Source organism: Neodiprion virginianus, chromosome 3 (genome assembly GCF_021901495.1).
Source record: "Neodiprion virginianus isolate iyNeoVirg1 chromosome 3, iyNeoVirg1.1, whole genome shotgun sequence".
Taxonomy (NCBI): Eukaryota; Metazoa; Arthropoda; class Insecta; order Hymenoptera; family Diprionidae; genus Neodiprion; species Neodiprion virginianus.
The window spans coordinates 29,534,999-29,560,793 of record NC_060879.1 but is presented as its reverse complement, the minus strand read 5'-3'; the positions used below and the strand labels follow the sequence as shown (position 1 = coordinate 29,560,793).

Genomic DNA, 25,795 nt, shown 5'->3' with positions numbered 1-25,795 from the left:
GTTTTTGTCGGTGGAAATTTTCGCTCTCGAAAAAGCGATTCGATAAGCCGAGCCTTGATCAGGCTGACACACGTCAATGAGTTCTGGTTATTTTCGGCACTCCTATCTCGCGGCAAACAATGATCGCTGGGGTGTGCAGGCCGGCTACAGAAAACCCGCATGCCGTAAGCTCCTGCGAGTCTTGCACCCATCTCAAAGAGTCTTTACCCGCCAAAGTTCGAATCCTCTTATTTCCCGGCATTCCCTTCAGCGTTATACATACACGTGTACACGGCACACCCGGATCGTCGGACGCCGATACTGCTAATCCAACAGCCCTGCGCAACGCGGCTAATCTCAACGCCAAATCCCATACCTGCACATTTGGTATTTTCCAGACTCCGGAATTGGCCCATTCCAGCGCGGCTATATAGAGTTTCAAAATTAGATTACTCGCCGAGCATTAATTTTCCCCTTCAGCTCTAACGTAGCGTTCAAACGTTATGAGTCATGCGTCACTCCTGCCCGCTGTCCGAAATCCAGTTGTTACAAACGGGTTGGCTTGCATGATTTAATTTTCGGCAACCGAATTTCTATAAATAGAAATCAAGCCGTCAAGAGCTATTTAAAGCCGGTTTGATTCTTCGTTCCATGCGGTAACCTTAATCTTGTGACGTATGTTGCTCTCAGATCAGGGAAATGGGGAAATCTTCAGTTATCGCATGTAAGAACAGACCCGGTAAAGTAAGAACAAGACAAGAGTTGTCGCTAAAAATCTATCAAATTTCTAGAAGTACAGAATTCTCATTCCTAAACGACGTTAAACATTTTTTCAGCTATACAATACATGTATATATCAATTTCAAGATTCAATCCTCATCAAAATTAATTTATACCCGTGCAATGTTACGTAGGGCGTTACGTCGAGTTGGCAGTTCGGCGCCATTTTTACAGGTCCGTAAATATAAAAGGAGGAAGAAGAACGAGAAAAAAGTTGGAAGAAACTTATTCCAAAGTTTGAGTCGTCAACGCGTAAGGTGTTTGACCGGCTTCAAAATGTACGAAGCTTAATAAATTTCGTTGAAAATCAGATCGCTATAAGAGGCTGCAGAGGGTCAAGATGGAGGGCGGAAAAAAAATTCCCAACGACGGTATATTTTCAGTGAAAAATTCGGGAGACTCGATGGGGATGAAGCGGCAGCTTATACGAGCCTACGCAGTCCCCAAACTACCGTAATAAAGTTCGTATTATACGCACGTATGGGTGTATACATGCATTATGTACACACATATACCTGCAACGCTTTCAAGGGTCGCGGGTAAAAATTGAATGATAAAGGGTACTTACCCTCGAATGTTCACGCTACATCCTTGGCTCACCAAAGCCCGAAGGCACCAGCTTCCTTCGTCATTAGGGGGAGTATCACATTCTCAGGATTACGTTGAAAGGGTGTGTTGATTCGTATAATGCTCAGTCGTAACCAGGCGAATTGCGATTCAAATTCAAGGCTGTTAACCGCCGCTGTAAGCATTCTTGTCATGCTTCACTGGATTCTCCACATTTTACGTTCTTCCAGTTCAGGGTCGTACGCAAGGCCGTACAAACTATTCGGACGTAATGTCTCGAGTGTGATTTCGGCAAATTGAGAAAATTCTTTAACCCGGAAATCAGGAGATCGCCGTCTTATAATCCATTAGAAACCGTGCGATTGCTGGTTGGTTCGATGCGATTCGCGATTTTGGGAATGACACTGTACCGGTATTTATATCGATGAATAATTTACTCGTCAATCATGCACGGGGTGAATATCTATTTATATTTGACATATTGATGTAGATACACCCGCACTTGGTCCCCCGGGCGGTTTGAATATAATTGAAAATTAATTTGGTCAAATAAGTGCCACCGAAATGAATTCTTTGAAGCTCGGCATTTTCGAGCGACTGATCTCTCTTCAATCAAACAAGTGGAAAAACAATTATAGAAAATATTACTTTGAAGTCAGGCGATTTCGTTCGCAAATTAATTAACTTTACACGGAAACAATCATTCGCTGGACCAGCAAATGTCATCTTAATATAGTCACAGCTCGTAAATTTGACGCATCAGCGAAAATTTTTAAAGATCAAAGAACGGGTTAGCTACATTATTGAAACTACACTTGGCTATGCTTGCAAAACTTTTTACACTTGCAGTGAAATATTTGCTTTGATGGTTAAATTTTTTACTGTGACTATATTAACTCTAAAACTTGCTGGTCCAGCGAATTGTTTCTTTCCATATAGATGTACTCGTGTGTACTGTTTGCCAACACCTGTTAACGTTCATATCAACGCGTAGTCCTTATACGTTGCTTTATTTTCCACATTAGCGTGCTTAAAAACCTGTCACTCGAATTTTGGCAATATTGTGAAAGCTGAACTGATTTGACACTGGTGGCCACGAGTTTCTATCTCTCCATCATTCCAAAAACAAACTTGCCGATATAACAGTTCACCTCAAGTTTCAGATGAATTCGTCGATATATCTTTCAAGCACCAAACGAGATTGAATTGAGTTGCACGCATCTGTAATTTTAGAAGTAACAATCAAGACCACGATAAATCGTTAAGTTAGGCATGACTTTTGGCGGAAGCTTAAACACGTGGCTCACTTGGCGGATGGTCGCGTGTGGACTGACTGTCACGCATCGAATGCTATCCCAGGCGCCTTCGCAACCTGCGCCTCGTAGCGTCGCGACGCTCACATCCACTCCCTTCGATGCTATCAAACGCTTCTCTGACTGGTAGAGCGAATGTTTGATACCGAGTACGTTTACGCACACAAATAACAGGTCGTCGATTAGCCTTTGTCACGTATCCTGTGATAATATGTAATTTAGGGAGTAGGTAAATATTATCGAAGGTGAAAATACCGTTTCTGGGGAAATGATTGTAAAAGCTGCTATTCCAATTGCAGCACAGCTTCTTTCAATTAGAGGTGGACCTCGAATTTGGTGATTAGATAGGTACCCTTTCATGTATTCCCGACGGCCTAACGTAATTTTGACTGTTTTGTATCGCGACGACGGTAATTGAGCCATTTCTCCGTCTCATGTAAAGTGTACACGGTTGGATCGCGAGTAAATGAAGGTGTTAACGTGCCAAGGCGTGAATTAGAAGAGGCAGACTCATTCATTTTCAGAGGCAATCACTCGCGCACCAGCCCATCCAACGTATACGTTGAATGGAGAGGTGAAGAGGTTGTATAAACACACGGCCTGAGGTGACACCCTCAATAAGATCAAATTAATGTTGGCAGAGGATACAAGTGTCCATATTGCCCATTGTACGAGGGTGGTACGTAATTATCGGTAACTCCCATGATATGCCCGTGTGCAAAAATGCGGGTTTGTCTTTCTTCGAGGCTCTTTGATGATACGAAATGGGCGGTAAGTACGGCTAATTGCGACTAATTGCTGGCAGTAATTTAGCTCTAAAATCTCGAGGGTTGTTTTCCGGAGGTATTTACCGTCGAAAATGCCCGCAACGAGTCGCATCTGGTTGGAGAAAAATTCGAGGGTACGGATCCACGGGGCAGGAGAGCGCAGTAAGAAGCGGGGAAATAAACGAGACAAGCCAAGCTCAATTTCAGGCAATTGCCCTCAGGGCGCGCTATGCAGGCTCGTCCAGACTAGAACAAGATGGATAGGGTGGTGAAATGTATATCGAGACACATTTCCCGAAAAATTTGTCTCCAGAGTCACAGAGCCGTCTCGTTATTTTCGGGTGACAAACGATATCGTTAGACGCCCCCGTGTACCTACGTCGCTTCGTATCAAGGTGACGCGGCCTCCAGGTGGGTCGGTCTAACCAGCTGTGATCGGGTGGAAAATTTAGGGGGCTTATTATAGCGAGAACGAGGCAGATTTTTAACCCGGCAATCCGATCCCTGGTCAAGCGCCCGCAGATCTGAGATACTGTACGTTGTATTGACCGCGGGGCGACAATCGATCCGTTACAAAATGTGCGCCCGCTTCTAACGATAAAAGGCGTCGGTAGATCCGATCTTCTTCGCCCTTCGTTCTTTAGAACGGTGTTTTCCTTTTTTTTTTCTTTTTTCTTTTTTTATTTTTTTGCTTACTTTGAAGATACGTGAATGCGAACCAATTTACGTCACAGAACCATACTTCCGGATGGCAGGACTCCGAGGCGCATTGATGGCCGCGAACTTTCCGACGAAACAAGATATTTTTCCTCAATCCGTAAGGGATCTTTTCCCCCTGAGGGACTTCGGAGAAACTGACTCTCTCGATTTTCCAATACATGTAGATTCAGTTTGACGTAGGTTCTTTTATTCGTACATTTTCTAAATCTCGTTACATTACAGTCGCAGGCTAATTTATTCACTCGTTTACATTGAATGCTGAAAATAAATTTCGTACGTACGTTTCGTTGCTTACGTTTCACTTACACCGTACAGTTTCATACATCTTCGATGCGAAAGTGTTTAATGATAACAGGGTGCTCTTTCAGAATTTCAAGGATCTCCGATTGCTAGTATACTTTTATGTATTCAACCTCGAGGTGCGTAGTATATCGCGAATTCTAATTTTAACTTGGTTATACTTAAACGCGAAGATCAGTGAAATGCCGTGATAAAACTGTCTGCCGACAAGACTTTCTAGGGACAGGTAATCCCTGTAGGAGTTCTCACTTCAAGGGTGTATACGCGTTCCCCTCAAGAGAGCAGAATTCTAGTGATACCGGTACCCTACTAAGCTCGGGGCTAGGTTAATTTAAGACGACTGACGTAAGTAGCTGCAGAGTTCTTTGGAGCTGAAATTATGTGTAGGTATTAGACACGGTATTCGCAAGCCGCTTGGAACTGGGTAATCCAAAGCTTTTCTTCTCCCCTTCCGTTATAATGTATACACATATTCCCAAATCTACTTAGCCAATCTTTGCTCATTGAAATGCCCTCCAAAGTTTTTATCCTACGTCTACTTAGTTTACTTCCGGCTGCAGAGTATATTTACAGATAGCCACGTTGCCTCTGCGAGGTCTGCCGATTAAGATGAAAACTCTTAAGTTTATTTGGGGTAGAGAAATTTCAGTAACCATAACGAATAAGTTTGAATAACTTCTTTTTTTTGGGAGTATGGAAATACAATATGCATCAATGCTTCGCGATTACTTGAAAATATATCATCGTCTGACGAGCGACGCCTTTGTCTGAATTCAGAACAATAAGCATTATCATCCAGACCTGACAGGATTGCATAAGGACTTGTCACCAACCACCCTAATCAGAGTTCATAAAGGATAGGGTTGGAATGGAAAGTTGCCGTGAAAGTGGGTATATCGATAATTCGATGTAATCTATCGGATAAACACTATCACAATTTTACGCTGATAATTCTGTGGTGCTGGTATATATGTTTATATTGCGATGTCACATAGATATTTCGCCGGCATCGATAATCTGAAATGATATTACTCGAGTGTCACTATTCAAGCATTGAGAAAAGAGTAGAGCGGGTGTGATTATTCGATAAATTTATCGCCTCTCCATACGGGCACGGTGAAATTGGATTAATTTGAATATATCAATCTATGAAGTTATAATTGATGCCGTAAAATCGTCGCTGAATTTCTAAATCAAAATTTTCATACTAGGCATCGCAGCCATATTCGTGCCTTGAATTTTAATCAAGACTCCATATTACATCGTAGTTAATCAGCGTTCCTTCAATTTCGTGAAGATTGCGGTTACTATGTGCACAAAAGTATACGTACATGCATTATATGTTGAATATACTCGATAAGTTCGTTACGCTGCAGCAAAGGGTGGTAAATTATTTGAATTTGCAATTAAATTTTACTCTAGCAATTTCCCGTTCCACAGAAATGGAGTTGCATAAGCGAGTTGCACATAACAGGTACTCTTAATAAAACAAATTTGTAAGTAGTAATCTCGAAAAGCGGATTAACAGAACGCTTGTGACATTAATTTCACATAAGCTGCAGCTGCGCTAGGAAATCGTTTGCAAATTTTCCGCACTCGAGCCGGATGTGACTTGGCGTGATTCAGGCCGATATCATTTCATTTGATTGTCTAAAACTTTTCAATTCACTTCGGAGCGTACGCACGATGTTGAAAATGCGCGAAACGTCGAATCTTTTAAGACAGATGACCGGCAAAAGTTATTAATTCGATGCACAGAATAATCCCGGCTCAGCAGCTAAGCAGCCATATGGTCAGATTGCTGTTTGATGAGTTCTGCAAACAAAACCACTGATACAATTCGGTCCCAATATCTCGTGGATTTCACCCGCTATCAAACGAGACCATATACCTGATATCGCCCATGTGAAAGTCCATGATGGCGAATCAACGGCAGATAGTTTTTTTTTTTCTTTATTATCTTTCCAGTCACCGCGATGTCCGCTCGACTCGCCTCGGCCTGTAATTTAGAAAACTAGCGAAACCGCATTACCAGTTGTAATTTGGTGGGCGAGTTGACGTGGTTTGAAGAATATTCTCCGCTTTCCCTTATCTTCCTCACGAGGCGAGAAAATAAGCTGGCAATGCCCCGGGGGGCGAGGGTTGAGGAATATTTTCTCGAGAATTTAGTTAGACGTGGTTAGTTCTGGTTTATTCAGGTGTAAGAAAGCGGAGCCAATGACGCAGGCACGTAAGTAAAACTGGCGCCAAAACGGAACAAGGCCAGTCATCCACGAAACGTACCAAAGAAGCGCGGGTACACGCCGAGGAGGAAATTGGTCCGGCGAACCGTGCAGGAAATTCACTGCTGTCAGCTGATATTGCTATTTATATCCTATTCTTATGTAGGAGGTGTACTTTACCCGTGTCGTTTGGCCTCTGCAGACGTCAGCTTGCGTCGTTCGAGAGGCGACCGGACGAAATAACAAACGCAAACGACACCGAACCTAACGTGGGATCAATATGGGTACGTGTAATCAGCGTACCTCAGCATACTTCTCGGTGAATGGTTTATCTGTGACATCAGGGCGCCGTCAAAGATCTGACGATGCTGAAGTTTGCGAGGACAGAGGTTAAAAGAGAGTTCGAAAGAGCAAAGTTCAAATCTTGGTGTGTATGAGCCGTAATATGTGAAGCCTGATCTGTTCGTGTTCAATTTGTTTGCCAGTAGGCGATGTTTTGCAAATTTGCAAATTGCCATTCGTAGATTACTAACTTTCACATCGCTTCCTATACTCAAACGATATTGGACATACCCCGGAAGTATGCTGGGGGATGGAGAGGTTTCACGTCGGTACGTGAATTTAATATTTCGGGGCCATCCATTAATTAGTTACTGGTTTGATCCCGGCAACGACCACAGTATTTAGAACGCCTTTGTTCGTCCCCTTAACTCTGTTTTCTGGTTTACCGTATCCACTAAGCAGAAATTAATGAAACGTGATGCAACTTTGTATCATGAAACGAAAAGTTTTGGGCAACGAATAACTTTTTACACCTGAAATTCCGTTCTCTCGGGGCTAATAAACGATCCCCAAAGAACTTTCAACGCCGCAGGAGTTACTTGCTGTGCAAAGTTGCTGTGCGTCGGTCAATATTTAAGATATTCAAATCATCACGTTGGATATGCGTATATTGTGCAATATTTTAACAGGGTTGCGTAAACCAACGGCAAAGACGTTTATTCAACACTAGAGGAACCTTCATCGTCTGCAATAAAATAGCTGCACGGGAAATCAATAACGGAATGAGTAGAAGGTCCTTTCGAATTCTAAGACGTGTATAACCGACCCAATGACAGACTACGCGTGCCCGGAGGTATACAATTTGAATTCAGATTCAGCGAGTTATCCAATTTCAAATTGGTTCTATTGCCTGCTGAGTTTGTATAGGCAAATAGGCGATAAGGTGACGAAAAAATTTATATGGAAGACTCCTATCCGATAGCAAGTGAACATTGACAATGCACCATTACCTCGCACTCGTTTATTCCAGAAAATTTCTCCAGCGTCTTAAGAAACGTCAGATTCCAACCGCTTGCATTGATATGGATCAAAGCGAACAATGCATTGTGTCAGTTCTTGGAATGAATGCCAGGTTTCAATACCCATTCAGGTTGCGAGGGACGTTCAACATACATTCGTCCATACAGGTGCTTAACAATGGGTCGTCGACTGCGAAGCGTTTACCAACTTGATTCTATGGAGCACGTAGATTGTCTGCGACCTGCTCCAAGAGGACAATGATACTTAAGAAAGTGATATTCTGAAAAAATTCCTCTTCGAGGTAAATAACAAGACACTGGATACACCGAAGCCATAACAATTGATCGCGTTTTAAATGAAAAAAGTTTTTCGTCAGTCCGAGATATCAGGGAAGGCGGAAAAGTTTCGGCGTTTGCGCTCAACCTTCATTACCGTAAATCAGGATGGAAATAAATCTGAACACGCTTTTGAAGTTACACAAAGTCCGCAGAGGTTACATGAGTGTTTCCCCCAAAGCTATAAGCACATTTTGCTAAAACGATGCAAAATTATTTGAATCTCGTCGGGATGTTGCCTCGAAGTCTGACTCGGTTGTTTACTACGTTTCAAGGCTAACAAACCAAGTTTCAGCTGGAATTCAACAAGTCAAGCTCGACCGTTAATTGAGAAGGTGTACTATGCCTAAATCTGTCAGGCACCATGAAATTAAGACATTTTACTTGGAGCGTAGTCGTAATTTCAAAAGATAAATTCAGTCTGCTGATGAGAGATCCGCAGCGCTTTCTTCCTTCCGTGAGGTGACACGAAACTTGAATGTTCAACAGATTCACCGGCTGAATTTCCAGCAGTGTATATAACAGGTTTTACTTACCGTGCATGGCATGTGTATTACTCCTCTAAAGAGTCAACATTTTTTCCAGCGAGGCGCCCTCGTGCGTGCTCGGAACAGCGAGAATTCTCAGGCAATGCGTTCGCCGGAAGCTTCATTCAATATTCATAACGCACGACTACTATTCGGATTTCTTCAGACGTGATCCAGAAAGATTCGAGTAGGATAGAGCCAGGCAAGCTTCCGCCAGAAGGGATCTTTCCAAGATTTTCTTCTCGTAACGGACCAACTTTCCCCATGTCTAATTCATGCAGGGATGCTTAGGATGCTATGTGCAATCCGGCTTTCATCGATCTTCACAGTCGAATTTGTAGAATTGCTAGATTTAGTATGTCTTCAGAATTGTTCAGCGTACACGTGTACAGATTGAAAACCATTGTCTATACCTTTGCGAATAGGAGCATGAGAGAAATTTTTGAACCTTACTACGATGAGTGGCCGGAAATGGGTCCTGCTTTCATAAACCTAGAGCAAGATAATTATACTGAAAGTTTTTTTTCCTCACAATCAGTCGAGACAAATTGTGGGTATGTATTTCACAAACCACCATTCACTGATTAGTCGCAGCTAGGCGTAGCTTCAATTTTCCAAAAATTTTAATTGAGTGCCACTTGCCTTGGAATATGCATTTTCATCGACAATCCTCATGCTATCTGAGTCGCCCGTCATTCTGTTGGTAGTTTTATTCGAGGTTTGAACGTGCACTCCAGGTCGCCTGGCTGCCCTCAGATTGACCAGGGCTTTAGAGTAAAAGCATTTCAGGAAAAGAGCCGGATATCATCGGCTAGCAACAAAGCCACAATTTTCAAGGTTTACTGTACTTGCAGGGTGTCAATTGCATGTGTCATGAAGACGTTTGTCAAAACGTAAAGATCAGAATACAACCGAAACTTAAGATTTCTATAAATTTTATTTACTTGCATTATTCACGACGGTGAAATCGAAAGAAGCTCAAATCACGTCGTCGTCATTGAGAGTCTACAGTACTGACTGCTGGTGAAAAATCATCCTTCGTCAAACGTGATAAGAGGAAATTTGGTTGGTTGCGAACACTTGGTTGTAGATTCCCATTCTCGCAAGATTTTGTCATCCGAATTAGTCTAAAATTCAATTTGTCTTAATGCAGGCGCAGCTTAACGTTTGGAAAATTGTTTCTGAAGAGCGAGGTATTGTCATTGGTAACCACACCTACTCTATTCACTGCACACCTACCAATCATTTCTAAGATTCGATTTGCATTACACGTTTAATTGAGTTTTGATCTAGTTTAGATTACTTGCTGAGCTCTAATTCTGGCCAGCTTTGATTTGTGACGTGAATCGAATTACCTGTTCAGACTACGGATTTTCAAAGCTTCGTCTGCATTGATTACATCAACTCTTTGTACAGCAGAATACATGTGGTTTACTCGAGTAATGAGTTCAAGATGTATAGGCAAAAGTTCAGCTAACATACAAAAATCAACTTATGAAAGCTGAGAGTACTTACAATTAGTTATAAGGAATTGAATAATAGAAACGTCAAATTAGATCCTTCTATCATCGATACTTTGTTAGATTCATTGGACTTGGTAAATAAAGAATGATTTCTTGTTCGATATTTTTTTCTGAAAGTCTCTGAAACTGGCGTGAACTTAAAATCGATATATTTGAAACAATACCAGTCGTCGCTGTGTGCAAACTTACATAAGTATGAGAAATACTTTTATAAAGTCTTTGATATCACGTCGATAAGAACGATGAATTAGAGGAAGTTCCTTTCATCATTTCGAACAAGTGCAGAGTACAAGTACCAAGTAGGTTGAAAGCTTGGGATCCCCTTTTAGTCACGATCTGCTCAAGCGCATTTCACTCGAAGAAGACTTTTATGCGGGTTGTATAATTGACATGAACCACAGTAAAGTTAAAACTGGATCTTTACCTCGAAAGCTTTTAATCCTAATCCAACGTTTTCCAGGCCAGTTTCGTTCGCTCTTCGTTACAAGAAGATTACCCGGTAGGTTTATCTGGTATCCTCAAACTGTATCCAGTCGGCCAGCTACGTCGGCGTGAAAACCAAGAGGCAACCTTGACAGTAGGACATTTACTTTTATAACCCCCCAGTCACCGCCCTCTATAAAGATACACTCTCAGGGCCATCGGTGCTTCTGTGTTAACCGTTTGCCACCCTTTCTCCGATCTCACGAACACCATGGTGACCGAAGGTTCAACGTCAAGCCATATTTCTTATCTTTGAAGACGCGTGGAAGTGTGGCTGAGAGGCAAAAGCGTTGCCCATCACCATTACACGGGTTTTTCGGGATATGGTCATTCTTTGGCAATCTTAATTTATTCTTTTTGTTTTCAACCTTACTTTCCATTTTTCATAACAGGTTGTGAAATCTACCCAATGCGCGAAGGTGTCGGAAAAAGATGCCGCTATTTTTACCTCGGCTTTTTGTATTCTTTTCGGGGTCACTTTAACGGCCTGTTGTATAATGTGATTTTACGAACACTCTACGTATGCATAATATCGACCGATTATTCAAATCACTGGAGCATTTTCCTGAGCCCCCCCTCATGAGATGGTTGGATTCCGAAACGCTCTGCCATCGTAAATCACGTTATTAGAATTTAAACATATTCCGGGGACGTGCGATCGAACTCAATACACCACAGATTCAATAACTCTAATTCGCGGTGGCTCTCCATGCTAGAATCTCACCATTATTCCTTCGCCCATGAAATATATGTTACAAATTACTTTGCAGCACAGTTTTTCACACTATTCACAAATACGTAAAAGAAATTCGAAATTGGGAGAACCACTTTAAAAGTTAAATAATATGTCCACTTGCATGTATCACACATGGAATTATACAATAAACTTCAAAACTAAGTGATCAATATGTGAGACTGGTTATTGCATTATGTACGACAGTAATTAGTTGCACAGTAATATTTATTAATGCCTTAACCTTTGGGTTAACTTGTTTTCTTTCGAAATAAAATTCGTATAGAATCAAAAGAACAGATAAGAAGTTAACGGGAAAGTTGAGGCATTAGTGAATATTACTTGTACACTGTAAAATTAATTCATAATCAATTAATCAATTAAGTCACAGACGCCGAGTGTACAGTCTTCAATGTCGCATTATTACGATGCCTGAATATTTCTTAGATGGAATGAGTTAAATGGCGAACATGACGAGATGTTTTTTTACTCTTCATTAGGACAGAATTTCACGTATCTTCAGGCAGACAGCGGCGAGACATCTTTTTGTTCTCGTTAGCTGTGAATTGACGTAAGAGTGTTATTGGCATTCCATAGAATACTCACTCCTGTAGCGGTAAGATCAATTTGACTCAATGTCATAATCTAACGCACCAAGTGCCGATGATACCGAACTTGAACTATAAACTTAGTTTGGTCGTAATAAATAAACTTTTTTCTGTATAGTTGAAGTTTTAATTTATCACCAGTTTATGGAGAACTCTGGCATACTAATTTGTTATTGCGCACAAAAAAAACTGTTACCATTGACGAAGAATTATTTTTTTACACTGTGTAATAAAATAAAATATTTAATAAAATATTAGATTACACAATAGAATACCCGAATATTTTTTACTTTATATTTATTTGGTACTATATAGTATTATTCAAGTTTAATTTGAAAGTGTAACTTTTTTATTTTGTCGGTTTTAAAAATTGAATGTACAACTGTTACGTACTGGTTTATTACAATATCGTTGGTTTGTTATTTTATTCTCCGCTCGGTTCTACACAGAATTCACTTGGTGCAAACTTGAGCAGTTGTGGGCTTAATTGAATTTGAAGGGCAGTACGTACCCTGGAATATAATTAGTTTGTCGGGTTATGCAACCTTTGACGCGTTATTTTAATTGGAAGCGTATTGCCGGCAAATGTTTTAATTGAATGATTACTTGGTTTTATTTATTTTTCTTCAAATTGTCCTATCCACCCCTGTTGTCAGATCGAGCTCTCCAATAATTTTTCCGGAGAGAGCGAAAACTTGTCAATAAATTGGTAAGACACTTGGTTTCCTCTCAGGATCAGCTGAATTGGTCCTCTGATTTTGAGTAAATGTGATCCAAATTATTTTGGCCGATCGGTTCAAACACTTCTCTTCTTATTGCTCTTCTGCCGTTAAGTTTAAGTAATTTCTAAAAGCTACAGAAAATTGTTCAGGCTGGCGAAAGAGCTTCGCGAAGAAGGCTTCTTAGTTCGACAAGCTCTTTTTGGATGGGCTCAACCGCCGCTTCTCCAATTTCAGTATCCTTCTTGCGGAAATAACGTTGAACCAGCTGACTCATGATGATGGAAAAATCCTCACTGGTATCTTCTAAGAGACTTTCCTGAAATATTACGAAAACCGGAGGTTAAAGTGGAAGTACAAGTTTTTATTGAGAATTTAATTCTGAGCACAAGCGCGCTTGAATTAGTGACTGACCTATACGCGAAATTTCTATTATAACAGGAGGTACGCTCTTTGAAATTCGTGGCAACTCATATCGCGAAGCTTGCAACATTATGTCATGTACATATATTGCTGGGAGGGTAAGTCAATCGTGCATGAAAATGGCCTGAGGAATATGGTATTGGGATATACGAACCACATAGCAGCAATGCTTCAAGTTCCATCGAGCTTTTTTTTCTGGCGTCGGTTTGATCCACGCCTTGATGAACTCCGCTATGCCGTTGAAGGCTGAAGCTGTTGGAATCAAGTTGAACGGTGCCGGCAATGACGTTTGCGTCATGAAGTCGATGTATACCTTGTTGTTCGTGGACAAAAGGGTTATTAAAGAGGATGGAAAGTGGCAGCGTGCCCTTGGAAATTGCGTATTCGAGAGTTCGTTTTCATGTTTCTGCTTATTTTACTTTGTTTGAAAAGAACTTTTCACCCAGTATTTTTTTTATTCTGTGAAAAATTCTGAATATAAGTCAACTCCAACGAACACTGAAACAATTTTCCATCCGACTCCGTACGTCGATATGCTTTATACAAAATTAATGATTCGTCTCATGTTTTTAATATTCTTCGGCCTTCCGCATGGAACTTTCTATTTTGTCTTCTTACCTCAGTTCGACCAAACATCCATTCAACCGAAACATTGTCTGTTATCTTGGTAAAGGTGTTCGACATGCAAGCGATGAGCATGTTCAACACGACGATTACAGAGATGAACTCGAACACTGAAAATACAAATTATCTACTGCATAAGAAAAAAGAATTCATTCTAACGCTAGCGATAGTTTCAGTTACATACGATCATTGCGTAAATGAATAAAGTGGATACTGAGTAACTCACAGGCGAATGCAACGTAACCGACAGCTTGGGTGAATTTGTGATCGTTGATGATAGTTTTCGATTCTGCTTCACCGGGTAGGTTTTCAATCACGATATCTGCACTCTCAATGGGACTCATGCAGAAGATTGCCCAAAAAAGCGTCTTCAAAGTTGCTGAGAAATTGACGAACGAATTGACCTGCTGGGTTTTCAATTTCGTAACGTCGTCCACCTGCACCATCCCTTCGTAGTACTGATACAAGCGGACCAGCCCTGCACTTGAAAATCAGAAAGCAACAACTGTATTGTTGGCTACATGTAGTATAGACTAGTTACCAGCGTAATTTGGGAAAAGAATTTAATGGCCTTACCAGCTGTGAACGAGAAGATAATAATGGTGAATATTGCGATGAATTTTGTAACGTCGTTTATCATTTTGACAAGTGACATCTGTAAAGGGCCGAGAACATGATCCAATTGGCAGACGAATAGCAACTTGAAGAAAGCCATGATGGTTGCAATGCAGTACGTGCCTTCTGCAATCAACGTCGGATCGTACTGGTTCCAATACTTTCGTTCAAGATCCCTTTGTCCGTTTTGCTGAACGTCAAGCATCGCAGCACCCCAGAATAAAAAGGTGAGCGCAAATAGCACGAGCATTATGACCTCGTACCTGAAACATGAATGCCATGGATTACGAGGAGTAGGCTCGTTGTCACTTGAGTGATGAAGTGAGGATATTGAGGAAAAATTACCAGTTCCACGGGGTTCTGAAATATCGCTTTGGACCGTGAATCATGCATAATCTTAGGGCGCCCCAAATATAAGCCATGACGTATATCACCAGGATAACCTCGAACCCTGGACAGGACGAGGTTTCCGCATGAAAAAGTATGAGCGTCAGTTTTTTGAGGAGAAGAAAACAATCCAATCACGTACCGCTGTCTGGTGGTCCTCGCAATTGATTAGTTTTATCGATATTGGACACTACGTAGACAAAGAACAAAAAAACTGTATAGCTTGCGGCGAATGATAGAAACTTATTGACCGGAATCGACCAGTGCATCGCCCTAGGAGAGTTCGGGGCCAGTAGTGTCCAAAAGACGATTACTGGCAGCATCACGATTCTCGGAGCTATCGACAGTACCTTCAATGGAATAGATCGTAGCCTCCACTCGTACCAATCATCCTGCCATCTTGTTTCCATTAGCTGTTAAAATACGAACGTTAGTTAATTAGAGGTATAGGGTTTCATGTTTTGTAATCACCTGCTGTACGTTCGGATGAGCGACAAAGGGTTTGATCTTGAAATCCATCGCCAGAACTAGACGAGGGTATACGAATTTTGTGGACAAACTCAACCCCGCCGACTGCTTCAGTATCATCTCGATTTCTTCAGTGGTACGGGCACACCCAATTAATTCCGTTGCGAAGGTAACTACCTCCTTCATAAATGCAATTGAATAACGTAACGTAATGCTATAATATATCTATACAATATCATACTGCTCCCATTTACTCTCAAAAGAACATCATGTATATCGTCAACGTGAATTGAACTTGGACGGAAAAAGAACATACTGCATCGTTTGTATCGCGTTAGAACCCGAAGAGGAAATAAATAGGTAAACCAATCGTAAGTCGAAGATACGTTTCTTAACCGATAGAAATTTCTAGGTAGGTATTCGGTTACTTGAAGATGTACTCGTACACTGCTTCCATAAACTCGCACGGTTTCGATCGGAAGACAGTGATTTATAAACGTGTAACTTACGTGCGAGAGTTGTTGGTAAGGTATGTAAAATACACGGTCGTATTCTGCGGCTTCCTTCAATTCTACAGCTAGTTCAAAAGCTATGAGAATCGGATCCTCGGAAGTCAGACAAATATACGATGGATTCGCCACAGCCGTGTAAAGAAAAAGGCGCATCTTGTCCATGGTCAACGTGTCTTCGCTCGCTCGCTGAGGTCTGCATAACGAAACGATAAAAAATGCACAACTTAAAAGAAGGTAAAGTAAGTCGACAAGTTGAATTTTCTTCGTGAATGTATAAAAAGTAGAAGAAGCAAAGATCAAAGGTTTTGTAGTGTCTATACATACCGTAAATTTTCCGTCTATTAGTCAGAGCATGGGGAAAAGTAGGCAGTATTAATTACTTGCAAACTTCATCGCAGTAGCAGCTGGGTCGATGCGGCCTGTTAAGGAAATGTCCTCGGTCCAGGAGGAGTCTTATGATTTCGTAGTGCCCGTAATGAGCTGCTACCGCTAAGGGTGTCGTTTCATCGAGAAAGTCCGAGCTGTGGGTGGTTCCTGCGAATTCCAGACTCGAAGCTACCGTCTGCATACGATCCAGGATCATGACGACCATTCGTTCTTCGTTTATCCGTACCGCGTGCAAGGCTGTGTCGCCGATGTCTATGTTTGGCAATGAGAGCAGGTACTCCAGCATTGGCAAATTTTTCGAATGGATCGCTATGTGCAGAGCGGAAAAACCCTGAAAATAATACAAGAAGACGTCAATGTTACTGGCATACAAAATGAAATTTCAACAATCTGATATTTCAACCACATACCATAATATAAAATGATATATAGTCAAGAACCTTGGAAAAGTTAAAGGTTTTTTATTTCATCTGGCCTCGCGATGCGTGACTGTGTTTTTGCGTTAGATCTGATCATTCTTTTCTCCCCGGTGAGAAACGCGCAGGGCTGTTTGCGGGATACCAATAACACAGTGCTGAATAGCAACGGGGTTACGAGTAGAATACCCATTTTATTTTCATGGCCGACGATTTATAGCTGCGGGCGGGTAAAAAAAAGTGAAAAATCAACCCGGCGAACGCAGAAGACAATATAATCGAAATGTAGATCGAGTTTCTAATAATAATGTAATTAAAGCCGCACCAAAGTTTCACAAACAAACTGACTGTTTACTTCCAATTTGCCTAAATAACGTGATTATGCGAATGCTATAATTAGACAGCGGCGCGCATTTCGATCGTTGGATGTCGCACATGTTTGCATTGATTCTTATTATTATTCAAACATCTTACACGAAAATTTAGGAGTTATTCCGGGTTGGTTTACGCTCCATGAACGCAAATTGGAACGACGTATTGACATTACAAACGTTTCACTAAGGATTTACGATCAGTGAAAGACTCGTATATCTATTGATGAAGTGAACTGAACCATGGGGATTACAGATCTGTGTTTTCATTATATATTACATCAGTGCTTCAACTTCGGCAAAAGCGTCGTTGATGTTAAGTTTATTAGAGAATAATACGTTCTACTGCGGGATTAGACTACAGGGTTTACTAATAGAGCAACTGTAATACGAAGTTGAGGCTTAACGATTCAGAGGAAAGGTGTAACAGCAGCTTCTACTAGCCGAGAGTTAATCTTTGGGCAATGGTGGTTCGAACAGTCTGCTAGGTTGGTACCTCGACTCTATAGATTATAGAATAACTGGTACAGCAAATATTAGGTCTCCGAGGGCGGAATTATCCCTTTGTTGATCCGCTCAGAGCCCTAGCTTACAATTAGGGGCTGCGTAACGTCAATTCACCGTGGAGAAAACGGGTTTCTAGCTTACGTGCGAATAGAGACAAATGTGGTTATGGTTCTTTTTACGGGTAGGTACGTACTTGCTATTTTTCCCCAGCCGTGATACGTGGAAAGAACGTTGAGAGAGCACTTTATCTTTGTTATTTTTTATTTCTCAGGCAGATCCTGGATTTTGATTCGTCCGCGCGGTGAGGTAATCTTTTATAAGTATTTTCTTTCACGTTTCGTCTTCGGGAATATATAGGTATTCGGTTCCAATACGGGCTGTGATGTAACCGGAACAAGTGAGCCGCATGAATAAGTGATAAAGTGAATCCGAACCGGGGTCGAGTATAACTTTAAACAGAATCAACAGAGAGGTCAATGTGACGTAAGAATTTGTCACGAATACCTTACCGGACGTGAGGGTGAACCGGGAAACTTGGGGTGGCGGGGGCTCCGAGCGTTTGGGTGCCGGATTAGGAAATATCTGACAACTGACGACGAAAAGATGAAAAATTCCGCATGTTTTTAGGGAACAAAAGTTATGGGCTAATGGATTACACCCATGCCGGACGATAACCGTTGTGAAGTACACTCACCTTTACAACGGCTTTGTATACCTTCTATTAAGAGAACATAATGTTCGTGATAGAAACGTCATTGATCCAAATACAAAGTGCTCATCGCGCAAAGTGGCAATTTCAACGATGGTACATGGCTCAATGTTATTTACGGAACGCGCAGCTCCGACAGTTTAACCATTGCTAATGCAAGTCTGTTAGTCCCCGGTAGAAGGACCTATTTTAAGAGAATCGGCACCCTGAGTTAAGCCTTGCGAAATAGCTCCATATCACAGTCGTAATGAGCCATTCGATAAATAGTATCGTTAAGAACGTTTAATGTGACAACGGATTAGATCCAGGGACGGCAACGGGGCCCTCTAAGCGGTAAGGCCCACCTACATGGAGGACCGTAGGAACGCATGTAGCCATTTGTCGGCGCGGCGAGAGTCGTATGTTCACCGAAGAGACACAATGCCGTCGCACGCTGAGCTGGACCCACGGGGCCTTGCCAGGCCCAGAGGACCCGACTGGCCCACGACAATCACGACGGGAGAACGACGGACGGACGCACGGACCGGCCGGCAAACGGAGGACGCCCGTGGTGGTTTATAGGCCACTTAAAGCTCAACCACACAATCAGACGGGCCGACACACATCCGGAGGTGTCCATGGTAGGAATGGGTCACATTCTGAGCGACAACTTCGAGCTTCTCCCGATCCTTAAGTCGGCCTGAACAAACCATTTGTGAATACATTGACTTCCATCTTCGATACTATGCAAATTCGGGTGTTTAGTGACTCTTCATTTTACTTCTGTACTTATCGATTTTAACCTTCAACTACGGAAAGTGAAAATTTCGGGATGAATCGGTCTTGGCTACATCTACTTGTAAATCTACTCGTTTCCCTTCCACTTTTGGAGTGCAGATTTCTCGAGGCTTGTTAGCGGTTTACTTGTTCGTGAGCGAACGGGGGTCGCAGTCCTCGCTCGTTGACCCGTCAGGAGGCATTTTACGCCATTCTTGCCCAACTCTTTCATCCATCCCGTCGGGCCGTTGGCGTTGGCGTCAGCCAATGGTGTGATTCCGTGACGCCGGGCGTCGGGATGCATCTGCGGCACGCAACACAAACGCATTGTTCGCTGTTCCGACAATAAGCGCTCCATTGAAGGCCCCAGTCACAATATTTCGATGGCCCACCTCAATATTGACGGACCCACAATGGCCGCCAGCTGCCTATCGGTTTCTGGTGGCTTTGGGTTTTCTACAGTAAACGAGGCTTATACTAGTTGACACTGCATCCCGTGGAGCGAATGACGCATACTGAGAATTTGAGGGTATTAAAATTTTGTTTCTTCTTCACAGTTACGGAAGTATTCCTGGGGGGACGACCGTTTCAAACACGTTTCGAAGTATTTTTTTTAAAAGAAAATCCACAAGTTGTCTAATCACCATTCAATAAGTAACACTGTTTTTCCGGTAGCATTAAAAGGCTTATTGTCAACTTCAATGATTTGAATAACGTTTAAGGTAGTTGTAACGTCAATTACAACAGAACGCTTTTCTTACAAAAGTGTAAAAGACCTTACAGTCGGCTGCAGATTTATTTAAGGGCCAACAATACCAGTCGTTACAAGTATTCAAAAGAGTTCTCGATTACCGTCACCATCTACAGACAAACGAGGGAAAAGAAAAAAAACACCCAAGGAAAAAATCGTGTAAACGGTCCAACCGAACAGCTGGAAGTACGAGTACGAACAATATCTCTCATACGAAAATGTTCTTGAACTAGTTTCAGAACCTGAGAATCCCCGTGGCGAAGGGACCGCGCCTTCGTAAATCCTTGAGTGACGTTAACTTATGTCATCTGGTCTGGAATAATTCACCAGACTTTCTCGTCTCGATAGAGACTCATCCGAGCGGCGGGAAAGTTCGTTTTACGTTTCACATGAAGTTGCACAGCTGACGCATCGATACATCCACGTGAAAATAGACAAGTGAATAAATGCATGGTAAGATGAATATAGTTGAAATAAACTCTCGTGCGCCATGGAACGGTAAGCCCGACTTGACTGTTGATATCGGAACATAGGTGTATACTTATGTATAATGTACACGCGGTACAGACTCTGGGTCCAGAAGGCCCGAAGACTCGAAATAGGAGCATCGGGCAGCAGTGGCCCGGATTCCTCGTGGAATTTACAACGCCGTCATTTGAATAATTTTTATCGCCGCTGGTTGAAACCATTGTCTTGTAAACCGCGGGCTGAAATATAGCCGGAGATACTTCGGTCGAGGACACGAACGAGGGCGGCCTCACCGGGTCTCATTGGGTCTCTTTGCCGCACGGCGTCGAGTCAAAGGGGGTTGGGGGAGGGGGACATTCCACGGGGGGTACGTGTAAGGCCCGAGACCAGGGTGAGATCTGAGATAAGGAAGACCCACTTGGTCGTACGCGAGAATTCACCGGTGTGCTGCTCCGCTGCACCTCCACGTCGGTCGATTGTCTTTGAACCTGATCGTCTGCAGGGTCTCGGGGTCCCGGGGTCTCGGGATCTTGGCCTCCGAGGGTATATACGCCTCGTTTCGTTATCCAATAGCGAATCGCTCTCCTTCTATCCGGCGTCTTACCTCTTTCCGATCGGAAATGACCCTTCGACGTGTGTCCGATTCCAGCTACACTCTGCAGGCAACTTTCTCCAATCTTCTTTTAGTTCTTTTTTTTTTTTAATTCCTTTTAGTGGTGTTCGTTTTTCTCATATCTTTACACCGTATTTCTACAGATTTTACGTCGTTTACCGTTCTGTCGATCCCATTGTTACGTTTCAAAGTCACCGAGCATGAAAGTGGAGCTCTCGAAACAGAGGGTATGTATATCCAACTTACGGTGGTCGTGGTTGGTTAATTAATGGTTATTTACATCCGAATGCTTATAACGCAGTATAACGCAAGTCAGCTGCAGTGAACTCTTAGTTTCAGTTACGATAAATTTTTAACGAAACACCTTACAGGGTGGAATTAAATAATTATTTCACATTGAAAAAGGAGCGTTACTGAGATATCAGTTTGTTCATGATCTCACCTTTGATAAATGCTCAGATATTGACAATTCAGCTGGTAAAGCTGGTGCCGTATTCTAGGTATGACTGACTCTTAAACCACGCGGTAAATCTTTTCGGCAATAAGTCAGAACCAATACCGTGACCTGTTCTTTGAATATTTTCCTCGAAACCGATATTGTATTTTCTTGTCTCGGAACCGCCTATCCGTTTCGACCATTCTTTCCCCGGCGCCATTATTTTCGGTTTTTTCAAAACAGCCCGTAACTTTTTGGCAGAAGTCGTCGAGATGAAAGTCGGCTTAAGAAGTTTCCTAACGCATTTTCGCCGGAACGAAGAAAAGAATGAAAGAGGGAAAACGTTGTATACTCTACGAACTTACCTGAAAGTTCACACAATTGATGTTGAAGCACTCGTTTCCGGCCAAGAAATTTCTCACCTCTGCAACGCTTCCGCTGTTAACAATATCGAAGAATTGTTTCTCGCTTTCCTGAAGTTGCGGCAGCAGCACGCTTGGCCTCTACAAATAGACACAGCTATATGAGTTCTGGTAATAATGAACCGTTATTTCGATCACGTTTCTAATTTATAAGTTTTATTCAATCGGCGCCAATTACCGACGTCCCGTAGCGGCACCTTCCCTTTCATGTTTAATTGTAAAATTTTCTACCCTTAATTAGTGGAAGAAAGTGAAAAGCAGCAATACCCATCCCAAAATTCCAAGTATAATTTGGAATTAGTCTTCCAAGAGAGGTAACACATTCCCCGTCGAACAACGTTTCGATCTACGGTATAGGTATAGGTATATTATATCTACGTATGTAACATCGTGTCAAAAAACCAGAATGAAGCGTGTAAAATACACTGACATGAAAAGTTTCACTCCTGGAACCAGTTCAACCTTCCAACCTCCGTTCAACCGTCGTTATACGTATACATCTATACATATGTATATATACCTATATGTATATATAACACCGATCGAAATCACCTCCGACGAAATTGTTTCAGGCAACCCATGAGGTCAAATTGCTTCTATCCAACGCCAGACCACCGAACCAGCGCAAAGCTTATTCCATCCTCAGACCTTAACCTATAGAACTCACCCTCTCAAGTTCGTTCTCATCCGGAAAATCAGACTCAGGCTCAGGCTCTTCCATAAGTCGTAAGTACTTTCGCCTAATCGAAGACTTCCGAACGGTGGAAAAGCGACTGATGCCGTATCAAATGTTAGCGAATGTATATAATAATATAATAAAAAAAGGTTGTACATCCAATATTCCATTGGCAGTTCACCGTAATTGTTTGAAAGGTCGCTTGCGAACAGTCGGATTGAAAAAATCACAATAACGATCGAATCGTGTAGAACTTCACGGTCCTGGGACAAACATATCTGCGCAGAGTCGCACGTATGTCCATACATTGGAAAACAATAAATCATCGTGAATGGTGGTGTACATACCTACGGTATCGCTGTTGCATTTCGTGCGATGTAACCGCAGGCCGGATTGTCTGATGCACAGGCGTGAGCAGGCATTCCTGCAGCCTCACTGGATGAATAAAATATTACACACCCAGGCATCATCGTACACCGTCTACGAACGTGAACACGTGGCAATACTTGGAAGCCAGCTGTACTGTAGTGCAGCGAGGAGGCTGCAATTACATTATAGTGATGATGCATGCGTTGCATTGAATTACACGAAGGAGTTAATTGAACATGATTGAAAATGAGGAGAGCGATTCATTCATGTTCAATGATACGATCAATTTATCAATAATATATACATAATTTATATAATTTGTTCTTCCTACATACAAATAATGATAATAATAATAATAATAATAATAATAATAGTATTATATTATTAAAAATAATAATAATAGTACTATTGAATAATATATAATATTTCATGATAACTTACTTTTTTATAAAATAATAATATTATATGATTAAAGTGTTATTAATATACGTGATGCCTTACGCAATACTATACAGCGATAATCGATTAACGGCTTTACATATTATAATATATATGTAATTATATATGGTTCGGAAAAATTACTAAAAAATAGATGTTTATTATTCGTGATAAAAGTAATGATAAAAATCATAATCATACAAAGAGACTAACGGTGGTAGTAATAATAATAATAATAATAGTGACAATTATAAGGCTAGTTACAAACTGAGAATGATAAATATGATAAGTATAAAGTAAAGCAGACGCGTGGAGCTGCGGTGAGCTCGAGATGAAGGATGCGAAAGGGAATTACATTTACAGGTTGGGCGGGGGCAATAAGATGGTGTATTTACAATAATTGTTTTAATCGCGATGCCACGAGGAATACTCAACGAGCAATGAATTTTTTAAAATAGAACCGGACAGAGGGTGACGTGAGTTACGCTTCTTGAGACGACGCAAAATTTTTTGCCTTCTCGTATTCGTTCGTATTGTGCCAAAAAGGATTTACGATAGAGAAATATTGAAAAATATAGAACGGACGATAAACAATACGTATTCAAGTGTATTGCATACGAGAAATACTTGAATATTCGTGGTTAATATTCAACTTTGATGTAAAATTTCATTAGGTATTCTAGTGTTTCTAAATTTGGTGAAAATTGAACGATTCTATTCAGAATTTAGGTTAACCGTACGTAAAATATTACAATTACATACCAATGAACACATTCGTGACAGTGTGAAAAAAGGAAAGGAAGGAAAACACTGTGAAACTGTTTGCATGCTGGACCTAATGAGGGGTTGGAAAACGTATCATAAACGTCATGGAAGCATCACTCTGGAACGTTTTCAACAAATAAATTTCACGTTGGTCGTTCTAGATTACATTAATTACGTCCAAGATTCATACGCTCGTTAATTAACGTCCGTTCACGCCTCACGCGTTGGTTGCGGGCAATGGCCACTCAGCCGCCCCCTCTCCCTCAATTTATAAATAGTTACTTCTAACTCGGCGTTATTAATATACGTTCGAATTTGAATAAATTTTTTTTTTTAAATAACAATAATAATAATAATAATAATAAAAATAACAATATGCATGTACGACAGATAAAATGGTAAAGTACATTATAATGTCGATACGATACGTATACATATTGTATAGGTGGTTACGATACGATATATTATAGAATATACACCGTCACTTTTCGCTTACGGTCTTTTCAGCTCAACCTTGAGTCTCGTTTTGACGAACGTTACTCAAGGTGCACCGCAGCCCAACAATTGCCAATTGATTGCGATGCGATCCGTACAAGTGCCAAGGACAATCGTCAAGACAACTGGTCTAGTTATTTTCTTTCTGTATGCGAATCTACGACGCTAAACTGAACGGATAGTCACTCAGATATCACTGCAATTGAACGGATTGGCAACCGGGGATTTCGAACCCATTTAAATCGATGGGGGTAAACATGGTTCGTCAGATTTGCACATCACACAGGGTAACTGGGGATCTGCAAACGGGGTCAGAGAGTGCAGATCCTATATTGGGCGGTCGAGTGTGTCAACGTCGGAAGTACGTACAAAAGGGTGCAGGAGATAGGGGAGGGGGGATCTCGACGAACCGTTTTCGCGTTAGAAATTTTTCAAAAATCGTTGAAATAAATTAGTACAGCATATCCGTGGGAAGTACGTAGAACGAAACTGTGTACAGCATCGAAGCGTACCAGTGAATGCCTCTCGGTTGAAATCTCATCGCGTTGATCGACGGTGTGTTTTCGGGATACTTGACTTCGTGATCCTCGCCAATTCCCGGCCGGAATTCGCTCCAGGCCGAGAGCGGGGCGACGAATATTCGCGCGATCCTGGCGACCCCCGATTTAATGTTCGTCCAGATCCTCATCGGCAGGAAGGCGGAGTGGGCGACGAATTGGCTGTCGACGACGGCGTAGCAGGACGCCACCACGTCGTCGACGAGGACCGTGCCCTCGGTTGTCAGCGGGGCGAAAATCCCCTTCTCGATAACGAGCCGCGTGCTCGCCACCCTGTCCCACCTGAGCGTTTCGACCCCTCGATCACTCTCGCGGACCAGAATCTGGTCGCCGACGCGAACCTTCGCGGCGAATTCCGTTGTGCTGCCGGACTCCAGGGACACGGGGACCAGGTGAGACGGCGTCAGGGTCAGGGCACGACCGGAGGCAGTCGTGATCCGCACGAACTGTCGCCTCTCCTCCGGAGACCGATCGAGGAAGGCGATCACCTCGCTGTAGACGATCTTACCCGCGGAATCGAGGGCGGCTATTCGTTCCCCGATTTCGAGCTGATCCAGACTTTTGTTGAACCCGTCCTCCGTCCTGACGATGCTCCTGCCTGGGAAACATCCCCCGGATTTGCCGGCTAACGAAGATTCTGCAATCATAAATTGTACGGTTTTCTTTAAGGTCAGGTGCAGGACGCGACCGACGCCGAGTAATACGAGCGCTCTTTCGGGAGCGCCGATTGGCGATCGATCGGCGCCGACCTT

The 25,795-nt window shown here is 42.2% G+C and overlaps 2 protein-coding genes and 1 long non-coding RNA gene across 4 annotated transcripts in view; all 3 read right to left on the bottom strand.

The window, feature by feature from the left end:
• Window positions 1-1,834: 1,834 nt before the first annotated feature.
• Window positions 1,835-2,650, bottom strand: LOC124300329 (uncharacterized). Its single transcript, XR_006907197.1, has 2 exons — window positions 2,295-2,650; window positions 1,835-1,932 (listed from the first exon to the last, which is right to left on the bottom strand). It is a non-coding gene; the product is annotated as an uncharacterized LOC124300329 (long non-coding RNA).
• Window positions 2,651-12,452: 9,802 nt separating this feature from the next.
• LOC124299633 (short transient receptor potential channel 4-like) lies at window positions 12,453-22,988 on the bottom strand. Its single transcript, XM_046752899.1, has 13 exons — window positions 22,897-22,988; window positions 22,771-22,843; window positions 21,687-21,824; window positions 16,288-16,625; window positions 15,782-16,100; window positions 15,399-15,575; window positions 15,070-15,340; window positions 14,886-14,991; window positions 14,502-14,803; window positions 14,152-14,403; window positions 13,920-14,035; window positions 13,456-13,614; window positions 12,453-13,197 (listed from the first exon to the last, which is right to left on the bottom strand). Exons 1-13 carry the CDS (start codon window positions 22,986-22,988, stop codon window positions 13,027-13,029), a joined length of 2,514 nt encoding a protein of 837 aa, XP_046608855.1. The 3' UTR covers window positions 12,453-13,026.
• Window positions 22,989-23,250: 262 nt separating this feature from the next.
• The window catches only part of LOC124301409 (sonic hedgehog protein A), a 55,330-nt gene continuing 52,785 nt past the window's right edge, over window positions 23,251-25,795 (bottom strand). For both annotated transcript variants that reach the window (XM_046756401.1, XM_046756400.1), the window contains one exon: window positions 23,251-25,680. In XM_046756401.1, the coding sequence (XP_046612357.1) occupies window positions 24,938-25,680 (743 nt within the window). In that variant the 3' untranslated portion in view covers window positions 23,251-24,937. The remainder of the gene's footprint in view (window positions 25,681-25,795) is intronic.